Source organism: Episyrphus balteatus, chromosome 3, assembly GCF_945859705.1.
Source record: "Episyrphus balteatus chromosome 3, idEpiBalt1.1, whole genome shotgun sequence".
Lineage (NCBI taxonomy): Eukaryota > Metazoa > Arthropoda > Insecta > Diptera > Syrphidae > Episyrphus > Episyrphus balteatus.
Window position 1 is genome coordinate 5,285,156 of NC_079136.1, and position 16,119 is coordinate 5,301,274.

At 29.9% G+C, this 16,119-nt stretch overlaps 1 protein-coding gene across 1 annotated transcript; it reads left to right on the forward strand.

The window, feature by feature from the left end:
* Positions 1-9,352: 9,352 nt before the first annotated feature.
* On the forward strand, positions 9,353-16,119 carry LOC129914224 (max-like protein X). The gene is made up of 3 exons (XM_055993366.1): positions 9,353-9,646; positions 9,710-10,095; positions 15,806-16,119. Exons 1-3 carry the CDS (start codon positions 9,490-9,492, stop codon positions 16,007-16,009), a joined length of 747 nt encoding a protein of 248 aa, XP_055849341.1. The 5' UTR covers positions 9,353-9,489; the 3' UTR covers positions 16,010-16,119.

Below are 16,119 nucleotides of genomic sequence, written 5' to 3' on the forward strand. Positions count from 1 at the left end.
GTTTAAGTTTTAATTAACCTAATATGTAGCTTAATCTACGTTATACAGTATTGAGTGGTGTAAAAACTATAATTTCTGATGAGTTGTTCCTTGTATTTTAATCAGTTTTAACGGCTTTTGTATATTCAAGTAGGAGAAAAGTCATCTTTCACATTAGTCCGTGTTTTTCCCCGTGTTACCTTAGAAAACTTATGTTTGAGGACATATACGTAGGTATTAAATAAAGGTACTGTTTAGTAAGTCCATTTTATTTACTCAGATGTTTTGTTGTGTTCCGCCTTCTTCGGTAGAAACAATATTCCCTAGATGTTTAAAACTATTTTATTTTATTGATGAATGGTCAAAATCTATCTTATAAGAAAGGGTTATAAAAACATCAAGTAAAAAAAATGCATATTTCAAATTTAAAAAAAAAAATATTTATTGCAAATCAAAAAGAATGGATTAAAAAAAAATATTTATTGCAGCTGAATAATATTTTTCATTAAGAGCCAATTTTTCAATCTTCTCATAAACAGTCAGTTAACTGTTCGACGAATAAAGTTATTAGGCTCATAAACAATCAGATAAAAACATTGAATTTTTCAATCAAGAATAATTTATTCTACAGAATAACAAAAAAAATTTGTCAAATTCAAAAATATTTAAAATTAAACGTCATTTTTATTCATGATTGTTTTTGTTTTCTTGTGTTCCACTGCATTTTTTTCAAAATTCTTTCAAAACAGCTTTGACAACTGACATAATATTTTTATTGAGATTATACCTTACAATAATTTTTATTCGTCTCTGAAAGAAGCAGATAGTTTTATTCATAGGAATAAGCTATATCTGCCTGCTGGAAAATTGATTTTTTCTCTATCCTTAGGAATAAGTACTAACTGACTATTTAACTGACTATTGAAAAATTGGCCCTAAAACGAAATATTTATTCCAAGTTAAAATATTTTGCAAAAAAATTTATCGCAAATACCTAAAAGGGGAAGTGGGGGCAAGACCGCCTATGGGGGCAAGACGGTTTTCGTACTATGTTGTATGAAAAAAAGTAAAATTGGCAACACTTGCAATATAAAATAGGTGCCCTTTGGTACGATCGATCACGTCTTTAAGTTTTAGCAATTTCGGTTAAGACCCCGAAGAGTTACGGTAAATTTTGTGATTTTTCATCAAATTGTTATCGTTCATGTGAAAAGTCAGTTGTATTTTTGACACTGAAATAATTACAATTTTTAACTTTCCCTTTTTTATAATAGAAAGTGAATATTTAAAAAAAATTTATGCGAAAGAAGGAGTCATAAAGATAAATAAAAAAAAAAAAAAAATAATACAGAACATCAAATATGATATGACTGGGGCAAGACCGCCTATAGGCGAAATTGGTAGCTCTGGTAGCTTAAACAAATTGAAAAAAGAAGTTCACCGTTAAATCTTCCAAAAAGCTAAGCAACAGGCGCCAAACAATACTGTAATTGATGATTCTGATGAAGAGGACTTTGCAGATTGTATTTGTACCTTCTATCTGCAACTGTTTTCTTGATCCAATCCAAAGTATTGTTGGATTAAGTGCAAAATGTGTACCAAATGGTATGTACCAAAAAGCTTGTGCTGGAGTGAGAACTAATTAAAATATAGCATAATTGTGTTATTATTACAAATACGCTGCATTTAAATTAATAGAAACGGTCTTTCGGCGAACCCCACAGGCGGATCACTAGTATGAAGCAGTAACGTGGGAAGGTTATGATCCCCTCGACATCGAGATCATAACAGCGCCGAGAAAAAGGAAGAAGAAGAAGAAGAAACGGTCTTTCTACCAACAAAATTTGATAGGGCGGTCTTACCCCCATGTGGGAGCAAGACGGTTTTTTGTTAGAAGTTTTTTTCAAAACGTATTTTCTTTTGTTCAGTATTTTTTTTATTTTTTTTTTTTATAATAACGAAAGTTTCTGCAAAAAACATTAAATTTAATGAATAAAAACTTTATTATATTTAAAAGATGTTTTTTTATTGGTTTTTAAGACAGTCAAACACTAAGTGGGCCGTCTTGTCTTCTATTGTAAAATATTTTTTATATGCAATAAAAATTTTATTTTCAATGCAATTTTTTTCACTTGCAATATCATTTTTGTAATTTTTTTACTTGCAATAAATATTTTTTTTATTTCAATGCAAATATTTTTCAGTTGCAATAAATGCTTTTTTTTAATGCAGTTTTTTTTTTTTTATTTTTAATAAATGCGCTAAAAAGAAAATGATTTTTTACAACTCTGCTTATGATTTAAGTTTCAAAAAACACTCAGTCCGAAAAGTTGCATTCTCGCAACCGTATTAGCTTTCATCCCTATTTTACCTAGCATTTTTTTTATATTCCAAAAGTGATAAATTTTTATAATTTAAAAGGTCTTACGTAAATACCTTATAATTTTTACCATCGAGAAAATTAAAAAAGAGTTGTTGGTCACTGTGGCGTATGCGTAACTTTTTTCTACTGAAAACAATTTATTAATAAATATTTTCTATTACAAGCCATACAAAAAATATGTGTGTAACTGAATAATTATTGACCTTTGAGTGACCCTTAAAATTAAATCATAATGTTGCTTTTATTATACTGCCCATAATTTCGTAAAGGCCCTATCTAAAAAATTTTCGATTTTGATTTTTTTGCATATTTGGAGTTAGGGCATTGTCTCTGATTTATCCTCATTTATTTTTTTAGCCTAGGTCTTCAAATACGTCAGAAAATTGAAAATGAACTTTTGATTTTTTTCATTTTTATATGAAATTTGCGATATTACATTTACTATTTCCCTCTATAACTCAGAACTAAGAAAAGTGTAGTTAGGGCCTTTACGAGATTATGGGCAGTATAGCAATGAAATTGTCTGGAATATCCCTCCTCCGAAAAGCGAGCTAAAAAAAACTTTTTGTTGGGACTATCAAAATCATTATTGATCTGTAGGTCGTTTTCAAAATTATAATGGTTTTTACTATTTTCGGTACAGTACTTCTAAACTACCCCCGATACCCATTGAAGTCGTAAATTCGATTAAGTTGCGTGTTGCCAGAATTCATAAAATTAAGAAGTTACTTAAAATAGAATGACGAACCCAGTTGAAAAATTGCAAAGCTTGTATGTTTCGGTCCTCTGTACCTTGTAGTTTTCAAAAATTCAATTGTTTACAAATTTGTATCTAAACAGCAGTCTGTACTTTAAATGGTTAAATATAAAAACGTTGCTTGAGAATACATAATAATATATTATAATGGCAGTGGTTTTGGCGTTATCACCAACAATTTAAATAACTCTTGACCGAAGACCTAAAACATAATAACATCAAAATTAAATATTTACCTATACGTATTCAAGAACTATTCCAACACTAAAAATTTACTAAAAAATGCAAAAAGTAATAATTATTTGATAACAAAAAAAAAAAAGAAACATTAAACAAAAGCCAATCCTTAATCCATGGATAGTATATGGATGTGAGAACCTAGCAATATTTATTTGAAAAAAAGTTTACATAATGTTACTAGCTATGTAAGAGATAACGTGTAAATATATACACATACCTATTATATACAAAATAAAACGATAAATGTTGAATGTATTGTACAATTGATGTGAGTAAAAAAACCTAGAAACCAATATTAAAATAAGTTAAACCTAAAAAAAACAAAAACACTAAAGCCACCATTCTAGCTAAAATCATTATTTATAAAAATAAATATATTGATGTCGAAGAACGAAAAAAGTATATTATTGTTTAATTTAATTTTTCCTTAAAAAAATGATACCATAAGCTTAAAACGACAATCTTTAAACATAAAAAGACTTAAAAGAAATATGAAAACAAAAAAAAAGTATTTTAAAAAATTTCTTAAAGCCCTGACTTTGTTTTTTGGAAAAAAAAAAAAAGGATTAATTAAGTGAAATGGGATCGTCGTTTGTTCTTCACATCATCTACCTAAAACTCCTTCACCGAAACCAAAATGGTATTTATTTATTTATTTTTTTCAAAAAAACTATATCACTATCAGACTAAATTATTATTTATTTTTTTAATTATTAATTAATTTATAAGTATTAGATTGTTTTAGTGGATATAAATATGTTTTTAATTGATTACAGCGAATAATATATTTTTTTAATAATCTATATCTATTTAGCTTTATTTTTTGTAAATAATAAAAAAAAAAAGATAATTATGTCAAATAAAAATTTAAAAAAAATTAGACATTATGTTGACGTATTCTCTTGACAAATCAAATCAACAGAGTTTGTGCAGGCATACAAATCATATTAAAATAGCATTAGCATAAAATTAAATTTAAAAAAAATACAAAAAACATCATATAGATAAGAAAATAAAATTATTGTTAAACAAAAACTGTGGGTAATAAAAAATAAGAATAGCAATTTAAATTGTTGGCAGTTTTTTTTTTTTTCTTTAAAAATAAAAGATTGTAAACGACGAGAAAAACCTTTACCTAAAAGCTAAAAATCAATTGGTTAAAAGTATTGGAAAATTGAATTTCGTAGCTCAATCCGAATTTTGCTTCTATAAACACGAGAAGTAAATTACGACAGGTAAATTAATCTGCATTTCTTTTTTTATTTCTGGATTTTTAAAAAAGTTAGCTATGAGCAGAGCATCCTCTAGAAGCTTGAAATACAGAAGCTTAAAATTTGATCGCTTTCGAATGATTCCAAATATCTTCAATAAACACAAAGAAAGAAACACCTTATTGGAAAAACTATGGAAATTAATGCTGACCTGGAATCCCTTATTTAGTTCTTATGTAAACTATATTTAATAAAAATGCAGGCTAAACTGAAAAGAGTGCTATGTTAACGAAGGCCAAATTCTGAGCAGACTGTAAAATGGATTGCGATAGGTACTATTGGTTTGGAAGTGCCCAGGGCCAGGTTATTTATTTGTATTTGTTTCATTTTGTATTAGGTTTGTTATTGTTTATTTTTTTTATGAAAATAAACAGAATTTGAGAGGCTACAAAAATATTTTTAAATTTTGTATTCTTATGTATTTGTTTTTCTGTTTATTTATTGACACTGACGACAAAGAAGATGAAGATTTTGTTCAAATATTGAGTGCAATAATTTTTATCTCATTTCGATTTGGATGTGTTGGCACCTAGTCCAAAATTGTAATTCAGATTATTTGGATGTTGCGCACGTTCGCTGTGGCGTATACGTGCTCTAGTTTGTACTTATGTATTTGTTTCATATATTTACGCGCTATTAGACTGGATTTAGAAAGAATCAATCAGCCTTAAGGCTTGACCACACCGAAAGGGAATGCCGTAGCGGTACGGGTACTTGTATGCAAAAATTCTAAACTGGCACATCAACGTTCAGATATCGTTACCGCTACGGCAACGGCATACCTTCCGGTGTGGTCAAGCCATTATTCATTTCTTTTCTCCACTACAATAGTTCAGAAAAAGTTAATACATTTGAATTAATTTTGTATATAAAAATTAGTTTTTTTTTAATTCACTCAGTTTGTTTATTTTTTTCTTTTAATTACTTTCAGTACCTATTCTTTTTTATGAAAGAAAAAACAATTTTTAAAGAAAATAAACTGGACTTTATTCATTTACGTGTTTTTTTTTTTTAAATAAAGTGAAAAAACAACTTAAAAAGCGAAAAAAATGGGTTTGATGCAAAATTGCCGAGTAAAAAGTTTTGGGACTAACTAAAACTGTATTAATTCTTGATTGGTTATTAAATCATCTTAAGAATCTGACGTAGTTTTTTTTTCAAGTGAGGCATAATTTTGGCTGAAGGGTTGGCAACTTTGTCTAGCGCAAATTATCTCTTTAGGAAGAAATTCTATATATCCAATTTTACAATCGCTAATTTTACTCCAGTCAAAGCGTCGGAAAAAAGGGCCTCACCTTGCTCAGAGAGGCACTGTCAGTTTTTATTTCATGGATCGATAGGGGTATATTTATACAAAATGCATCCATAGTAACTTTCTCTTATATGTCTACCAACCAGTTATTAGAATGCACATCTAACGCTACGTATTCATAGCCATAACTTAAAAAAAAGTTCGTTTTAAAAAACCGTTCTTAAATTTGTATCGGAAGCACCGACAAAACTGAGCCCATTGAAGAGCCAGAACCAAATGATATAGGCCCGTTTCCTATATGGTTTATAAATATATATGTATGGAACATTTTTGTTTACCTTGAAAGTTCCATATTTTTGTTATTTAAATTAATTGTAAAAGAGTTTTTATCTAAATAATAGAAGAAAATTGTTAAAATTTATGGTGTTCGGAATTAGGCACATTAGTGTTCGGAATCAGGCACCTTGTGTTCGGCTTCTGGTGAAAACGACATACCTTCGGTTTTTATTTTTTTATAAGAAAACTTTTGTACTCATTGACAAAATTTTATTTTTTTATAATAAAGTATTCTTACACCTTTCGTAAAAAAAATATTTTAACTTTTTTTCTTCAATAAATAATTTTTTGCAGCTTTTTTACTTTTGAATTTCCGTTAACTGTTCGGGTATTGGTACATCTACCCTACGACAATCTGCAGCAAAGATATTAGCTTAGAAGTAAAATATCCCAAAAAATGCATTTTTGCGAATAAATCCGCTATTAAGAATGATCAGGTGGTGAGAAATTGGGTTTAAGCCTTTTAAATATACCCCTATCGATCCATGAAATAAAAACTGACAGTGCCTCTCTGCGCAAGGTCAAATGACGCTTTGACTGGAGTATTTGGGCTGATTTGCGAAATCACAATAAATTATCAGCCCTATAGAGGTATCCGTTCGGAGAAAGTTCCGAAACGATTGCCCGTTCCGATCGGAACTTAAAATTCTTTCAAGGTATCCACTTCCGAACAAAAAAAATAAAATATACAATCGCATTCATTCAACTTTTCTGAAAATATTCCGCAACTATTTTGTGTCGGAGAATTTTCGGTGAAATTCAAAGCACAACTGTCAAAAAGTCTTTGCTGAACACACTTCATCGCAATGCGTTGATGGGCGCCATGTTTCATCGGAAGATTCTCCAATATGTCAATCGGAACATACCTCGATAGAAAATTCTCCGATTTCGAACAAATCGGAAAAAACATTTCTCCGAACAGATACCTCGATAGGGCTGTATATTTTGAATGATTTGGCACTCACATTCAACCAAAATTAAAATGTACCTAAAAACTGTGCCGATGATGTTCTGAAATATACAAAAAGAGAAGGCATTCAAAAGACACATACATTTTCACCAAACTCTTTGCTTGTCGTTGTGTTTGTTATCAAGCACACTATTGAATTATGGTTTCCAAGCTACAAATAATGTTATGAATTTCCATACAAAAATCTAATCTGTCAATAATTTTTTTATGATTTTCATATTTGGTATTCGGCATACCCAATCTGCTATTTAATCTTTTATAAAATCTTTTACAAAGTTCGAACTGTCAAAATTTCTTTTACGAATCTCATTTTTGGTATTCAGCAAACCTTAATCTGTTATCAAATCTTTTATTAATTATAAAAGAATAAAAGAATGATTTTTGTTGCTTTTATCATAAAAGATTTCATGAAAGTAGCAAATTTCAATGAAAGTAGGTGCTTTTTTAGCTTTATTTTTAAATAATTGAGACGGAGGCAAGTTTTTTTTGTTCATAAAATACCATCAAGCAATTGAAAAAATAAAGTTACTTCAGATACGTTGAGTGACTGGACAAATATAATGCAAAACAAAAAGCATCAACAAAACACCACTATCACTTCACCCACTATTCCGATCTTCAATCAAGCAACTGCCACAAGGAACGGTCGTCCTCGTCTCGATGACGTTGCAATTCTATTTCATCTGCAAGAACTACCACCTCCTTTGAACAACTTTTTGACTTGATATAAATGAAATTAAAAAAACACCATGTTTCAAGTTAAATTATACCTAATTTATTTCAAAAATAAAAAGAGAACAAATATTTTACAAAAAATAGGGAAGTTAACAATTGTATTTAAAATGTTGCAATCTTCTCTGAGAACTTTGTCTAATGTCCATGTAATAGGGTTGGTTTTGTAGCAGTGAGGTATGTACTCCAGATTGTAAATATTTTGCGATAGGGCAAGATGCACGCGAATCTATTTATTTACTTTAATTTTATAAGAAGAGACACAATTTTACTGGGTACCCGACAAACAATAATGTTGGTTCTATAAAGCTTTACAGATGCAATTGTTGCTTCTTTAAAGCATTATAGAAGCAAAATTGTTAGTAGGGTAAACTACGAGAAAATGTAATTCACTTTTCTTTCCAAATTTTGATTTGTTTTTTTTTTTGTCTTTGGGAATGACAGATGATAAAAGATTTAAGTTCTGTTTGATTTGTTTATAGCAGATTTTCTTTTTCGAAGTTTCATAACAGACTTTTATAAAAGATCGAACTCCTGAATAGTCAGCTATTACATGAAGCCTCAAGAGGCGCGCCTCTTTTCAAAACCAATGAGTGCAAAAGAGAAAGAAGATAAAACAAAAAATTATCCGACCGGAGAGTCGTGGGCCAAAATTCCGAGACTCTTTTTTGACGTTTCTTTTTCCACTCTTTCTTTTTTCAACATTCCCTCTTATTTCTTTTTGCTTTTTGGTGGAATACAACAACAACAATACTGAAATCAAAAAAGAAATGTCAAATTTGAGTCTTTGACTCAAGAGGCATCGTGTAATAGTACGCGCCTCACAGAATGATTATCAAAAGAAAATTCGAAAAAAGAGTCAAGCCTCTTGAGGCTTCATGTAATAGCTGACATACCAATTATAAAAGATCTTTTATTTTTATATCTTTTAAGGCTTGGCCACACTGGAGGGTATGCGGTATAGCGGTACGGGTAGCGGTGAGGGTACTTGTATGAAAAAAATTCCAAACTGACACATCAACGTTCAGGTGTGGAATTTTTTTAGTACAAATATCGTTACCGCTATACCGCATACCCTCCGGTGTGGCCAAGCCTTTATGATTCATAACAGAAAACTTATAACAGAATAATGGGGACTTTTCACGAGTCGATTTTTGCCGTGTGGCGAAGCTTTTCGACTCGTGTGAACGTAAGTCGCAGGCGATTAAAGTGACATTCCTTATAGAAAACTCCTAGTCGACCGACATATCGTGCGGCTAAAATCGACTCGTGAAAAGTCGGCATAACAGAAACGGCAGAATAGGCTCAGATGTTATAAAAATGAACGCACTCGGTTTGGTGTCGCATTCTTTTTGAACACAACCTCAGTGTTACATTTCCGAACTCACCCAATTTCTTATCATCTGATTTTGACATTTGTCATTCAACACAACATCGCACAAAAAATAATCTAGCCTAGGTTTTTTTTTTTGTAGTCCACTTATCTCATATTTGCTGCTATATTTTTTTCCATTTAAAATCCTCAGCTAATTAATTCATTATAATTCTCATCAATTAAAAAAAATAAAAATGGCAGAAAGTATGTCCACCGACTACAATAGCCCTCGTCACGATGAAATTAAATTGGAACCGGAGCGAAATCAAGAACAAGACAACAGTTTGCAATATTCTCGTTGCAGCAGTGCTGGAAGTACACATACACCAAATTCCTCAGCAAATAACACAGGTATTATATTAATTTGCATTTAAAAAACAAAAATAATAAAATAGAGGATTATTACTCGCGCAGATGATGAAGATGACAGTGATACAAATCGTAGTGCCACTCTGAGTTACAAAGAACGTCGTCGCGAGGCACACACTCAGGCCGAACAGAAGCGACGTGATGCCATTAAAAAAGGCTACGATAGTTTGCAAGAACTCGTACCCACTTGCCAACCAAATGATTCATCGGGTTACAAACTGAGCAAAGCGCTGATTTTGCAAAAGTCCATCGACTACATCGGCTATTTGAATCAACAAAAGAAAAAACAAGAAGACGAGAGTGCAGCGTTGCACAAAGAAGTCATGGCATTGCGTATTATTCAAAATAGCTACGAACATATGCTGCAACATCAGCAATCGAATCCTGGCCCAGCGGAGGCTCGGTTGACCGATGAAGCTAAATTTCAAGTGGTATGTAAATTAAATTATTTTAATCGTATTTTTGTATTATTTAATTTAAATATTAATAAGATAAAGTTGATAAATTCTTCCTTATTTCGTGACCTTTCTTTATTAAAATATTTTGTTCTTTTTCGTCGGCTAATGAAAATAATGGACAACTTCCATACCATGACGTGCTTGTAATTAGAAAAAATAAACATATAATATTTGATTGGTATAAAAAAACCAACATCATCAGGTCGCCTTATTAATTATAATTCCCAACAACCAAAACAGATCATTATTAATACAGCAAAAAATTTTATAACTAGAGTATTGGATATCAGTGATATTGCCTTTCGTCAGAATAACATTTAAAAAATCATGGATGTTTTGATATCAAATTCTTTTCCATATAAAAAAAAACTTTGTTCAATCAATATTTCAACCCGTTGGCGTTGGTTCGACCAAATTTAGTAACAAATACAACACAGTTTTCCTACAGAAGTTGTTTGTATATTCCTCATCTTTCGAATCGAAATCAAGCTGCTCCTATTAGAAACAAAGATAGTGTTCGTTTAGCTTTTAAATCAGTAAATGTTTTGAGAAGTTCACTTTTTTCGAATTTAAAAGGTGAATTTTCTAAAAACGATAAATCAGATATAGTATATAAAATCAAATATTTAGGTGATGGAGCAAACTATTGTCCATCAGTTTATGTAGGTACTTCCATGCAGAAGCTAAAAACCGTATAGCCGGTCATAGATCGGATATTAATAACGGACATTCACAAAAAACTGCCCTAGCTTTACATTGTATAGACGAGGGACATAGACCAGATTATAACAATGTATTTTTTTTTTATTTTAGACACAGAGAATACTGTTAACAAGAGATCAGCAGTATTTATAGTCAGTTTGTTAAAAGGAATTTCTAACTTGAACTTTATAATCAACTCAATTTCTTAAAGTTAAATTTAATAAGAAATTTTTTGAATTTCTTATCAAATGATAAAAAAAGTTTTTATATTTTGAAATTTCGATGATTGAAAACATCTTTTTTAAGACATTTTCCTTTTTTGAGTTTTGAAATATTTGAACATAACCAAGAAATCAAACAAGAATAAAAAGAAATCCATTAATATAAAAACTTTAAGATAAGTATAAATTTTATTTATAATAGCAATTTTTAGAAATATTTTTCTTAGATCCTGAAGAAGATTGTAACCACAATCGAAACGTCGATTGAGAACTAGGTAAAAAATATATATTCAAATCAGACCTGTAGCCGACGAAAAAGAACAAAATAAGATAAAGTTGTTCTTTCCATATCAATATCAACGATAAATTCGGGATTAAAATTCATGCAGTCAACTTTTTATTTAAATTTTTTTTAGTAGTTATGGTTAGTAGTTATGGTTACTATGGACTGCCAGTTCACAGGTTAAAGATTTAAATTTAGGCTATAGCATCTAACCTATTTTTTCAGGGACCCCGTTTTGTACTTTTTTATGGGAATTTTGTAAATTTGTTTTTTGAATATCTCCTAAATGTAGAAATTTTTTTTTTGTTTGTTTCCATTTCTCGAGGGGGGATTTAAAAAATAACGATAATTTTGTATGAGAGGTGCTATAAAAAAAAATTCTTTTTGGAATGTCTCCTAAACGCAGGGTGGACAAACAATTCAACAATTCAAAACAATTTTCAATTTTTGATACACGTAAAGAACTCGAGGTGGACAAACGACAGCAGTTTGAATTTAAAAAAAATTATTTTTGGGGATTCAAGGAGAATTTCAATCTTTCAGTGCAATAATTGTTTTTTAAATTGCTCCTAAACGGGGGAGGGGGGGGGTGAAACTGTTGCAGTTGGTTTTATGCGTCTATCTCAAAATTTGAGCGTTTTAGGCGATTTTTCATTTTTCAGACTTCCTATAAAAAATAAAGAATTTGCTCTAAAATTTATTTGAAGGGTGGACAAACGAAAATTTTGGGTGGACAAACGAATAAGACAAGTTTGGTTCAAAAAATTTGAGGTCGCAGTTCTGGCTTCACGAAGATGGAACGCAATGTTTTTAAGCATCCGCAATTTATTTTTATTGAATTAAAAATTTAAAAAAAAATTGAATTAAAAACAAAAATTTGTTGCAACTGAAAAATATTTGCATTGAAAAATAAAATGCACGACTGGGTCGCACGAACTTGCTCTTAGAGTTAAAGTTGCTTAAATTTTTAAGACTTTTTATATAGAAATTTGGAAAAAATAAAATAAAATTCCTTCTTTAAAAAAATAAAATCTGAAATCAAATTGCAAATATGCAGTTTTGATTGATATATTAACATGCATTTTTAGAAAAAAAATTTTCAAAATCGTTAGAGCCGTTTTTTAAAAAACTAATTTTTTATAAATAATTTTTTGGAAAAAAAGTTTTAAAATAAAATTGGTATGCCATTTTGTAGAAATCACTAATCAACATCTAAAAACAAAATTTCAAAAAAATTCAATGTCCCGTTTTCGAAATTTCGAAAACAAATTTTCAAAATTTTTTTAAAAATCCAAAAATTAATTTTGTGGAAATTTTATTTTTGGTTTATATTTAAATTATATAAATGCTTCTTCACAAAAAGTTTCGTTGAAATCGAATAAGCAGTTTTGGAGATAATCGGATTTTAAAAAAACGGTTCTATGGCAGGTACCGTTAATAATGATTTTCAAACAAAAATTTTTTCATTAGAAGATAGACTTTAGCTTAAAACTAGCCGTTTTCGATATTTTTCAATTTTACTAAAATCGGTATATGACAAGTACCGTTAATTTTGGTCCAAAAAAATTAATTCCAAAAACCCCTCTGGAGAGTCGACAAATAACGCTTAATACCAAATTTGACATTAATCGGTCCATCCGTTTAGGCTGTAGCTCCTTATACAGACAGACAGACGGACTTCCGGGACCCACTTTTTTGGCATTGTCTACCATCGTAATGTCATGGAATAGTGTTATCTCAACTTTTTTTTTTTTTACGAATGCATAACTTGATATATAGTACCTATATCGCAAGTAAAAAATATTTATTGCAACTTAAAATTTTTTTTAATTGCAACTGAAAAATATTTGCATTGTAAATTAAATTTTTACTGCAAATAAAAATATTTTGAATTAAAAAAAATTTGTTACTGCAAATAAAAAATTATCTGCATGCAAAATGTGTGCATTAAATATCACCAAATTATGTTTAGCAAAAACTGTGGATATGTCCTAATAAAGTGAAAACCTAAATTTTTTTCGAAACAGTCATAAAATTTAAAAAAAAAAATCTGTCGATAAAAATTATGTTTTCGAATTGGCTAAATAAAGTAGATTTTTGGCATTTCATGTTTATGAAACAATATTCAGCTCTATTGTGAGTTTCACGTGGAATGTTTTTCGTCCGGAATATTTTTGCTCGCCCGGAATGCTATCAAGGGTTACGCCCGAAGGGAATTTACATTTGCCTCTAAACTTCTTTCTTTTTCGGCACCAAAATTTAAGTGAGAGAAGAGCGTTCGAATACCTTACAAAAAAAAAAGTTGAAAATACAGGGAGATGTCCGAACGTGAACAACTTTTCGCCCTAAGCTCACAATAGGGGAAAAGTGAAATTAAATTTTTCCGGGTGGAATCTTGTTCACGTGAAACTTGTTTTTTCAAAAAAAAAATCTTAGTTTTTGAGAATTTTAGGAAAAAAAATGTAAAATGAAGCACAAAATTTTACTTTGGAAAAAAAAAATAATAAAATTATTTCTGAAAAAGTAAAAATAAAAAACACTTTGCTTTGTTTGATACCTTAAAACTTAATATTTTTTCTTGAAAATCAAGGTGGTAATATCTGAGTTGAGCTTTTTAATTTTTATTTTGATGAATTATTTTGATAAATGCAGAAGTTACAGGTGTTCAAACATAGCAATGTCAAGAAAAATGGCATCAGTTCCGATTTTTTTCTATAGAAAACAATTTTTTAGTTTTTCAAAATAAACTCCTGCTCAAAATTAACGCACACATTTTTCGTCTGAAGTTATACCCCTCCATCTTATTTTAAAAGGCTTTAAAATTCTTTGGTGCATTTTTTTGTGTTTTGTTATTGTTTAGCAAGTCGAAAAAATGCTAAACTGCAACAGTATTATCAACCAAAAAAAAGATAAACCAAATTTAACAATTCTAGGTCTGAAAACTGATTATAAAATAATTTTTATTTTTAGAAGAAACATTTTAAAAAAATGGAAGCGGGTGACGGTTCTTTCCCATAATTGTATGCAATACTTGGTATAGTCTCCTCTAGCGCATATGACAACCTGGAGTCGTTTGTCCATTCCACTAATTAACTTTTGAAGGTTTTGTTTTAACACTTCTTTCACTGAAGTTTTCAGTTGATCAAGACTGCTTGGAGGTGGATTTCGGTCGCGAATGCATCTTTTCAATATTTACTACACATGTTCTATTGAATTCAAATCCAGATTTCTGTGTGGTTAATCCGAAGCTGGAATATTAAAATCTTGAAGATATTCTCAAACTACTCTAGCATGCATTATCGTGCATCAGACTAAACTGTGGACCAAATCTAGGGGTGATTGGAACCAGATGCTGTTCGAGGGCATCAGTCAAGTATTTTTGGGTACTTAACTTAGGTCTAGAAAGGCTCGCTTACTCCGTAGGTGTTGTAAAGCAGATTTAACTCCATGAAATTTTATGACTCTTCTTTAAAAGGCTCGCGGGTTAACAGACAGACTTCAGCAAATCTCTCCCCAAATCTTCCCGACAAACATATTATTCCATACCTTTAATTTAAGATCACTATTGTCTCATTTGAGAAAATAACCATGATGCTGTGGCATAAAGTAATAGCAGGACTTTACTTTAAAATAAATAGGATGTGCGTTAAATTTGAGCAGGAGTGTAGCTTTACTCCGTAGTTTGATTGAATCTCAATCCAAAATAGAATTTAAAAAAATAAAATGTTTAGTCTGATTAAGAAACAAACACAAAACAAATTGGTCGTACTAATAAAACGACCAAAATTACCGCTTTTTATACTCTCTAAATTACAATTGCTCAAAATTAGAAACTATAAGGTCGAATATTTTAAGCCTTTTTTATCAACTAAATTATAAAATTTATTTCATTCAATTATCTTAACAAATGCGAAAGTTATCTACCAATTTATAAACATTTATAAACGTTGAGTCCTTTATGTGATGGTGACACGCCCTCTTAATGTTTTAAAAAAGAAGTTTTTTTATCCTCTTCAAAATCATAAAAAATTGCTTAAAAAAATCAATACCATAAAATGGGGTGTTTTTATGCCAGATTTTGTTATTTTTCCCAACTTACCCTTTTCCTTTAACGCATAGCAAGGAAAAAATAAGTATGAAAGTTTTTTCTCAAAGTATTAGAAATTCAAAAAAACCTTCTATTGAATTGATTTTCATGCAAAACCCTACACAAATCGCCAATCACACTGATTGGAAATTTCTTTTTTCATAGTAGAGTATTTAAATATTAAAAAATTCCAATTTTCTCTATAAGGAATAACTCAAAACTCGATCTCGAATCGCTCTAAAATCTAAAGTTAAGATGTATTTCATTTATGATGTATTTCATTTTGTCAAATTAGCCTAATTACAACTAAAATTAATTAAAAAATTAAAAATATAAAATAATAATAAATTAAAAATTGTATGGCCCTATTTCTATTCGTATTTCCAATAGTTTCAATCGATAATGGACGAAATGTTTGAAACATTCCAAAACATCCCAATGGATAATTTTGAACAACTAACGACCGGAGTTATCCCCTGGTTGGAGGAACACTGCAAGCCGCACATCCTAAGGAATATTCTCAGTCAAACTATACAGAATATGTCACGAAATCAAGAAGTCAATATGGATCAAGATGGTACCATCATCAGTTGATCCAGACAACTTCCATTATTTGTTATATAATATAGAATAAGGTAAAACGAAAAACTCTGTATATGTTACAACAATAAAAGTAAATATATTATTATATTCCTTAAATACTA

Coding starts and splice junctions, on each gene's coding strand:
- LOC129914224 (XM_055993366.1), top strand. CDS start 9,490: ATGGCAGAAAGTATGTCCACCGACTACAATAGCCCTCGTCACGATGAA. Junction 9,647..9,709: donor TTCCTCAGCAAATAACACAG/GTATTATATTAA, acceptor TTACTCGCGCAG/ATGATGAAGATGACAGTGAT. Junction 10,096..15,805: donor ATGAAGCTAAATTTCAAGTG/GTATGTAAATTA, acceptor TATTTCCAATAG/TTTCAATCGATAATGGACGA.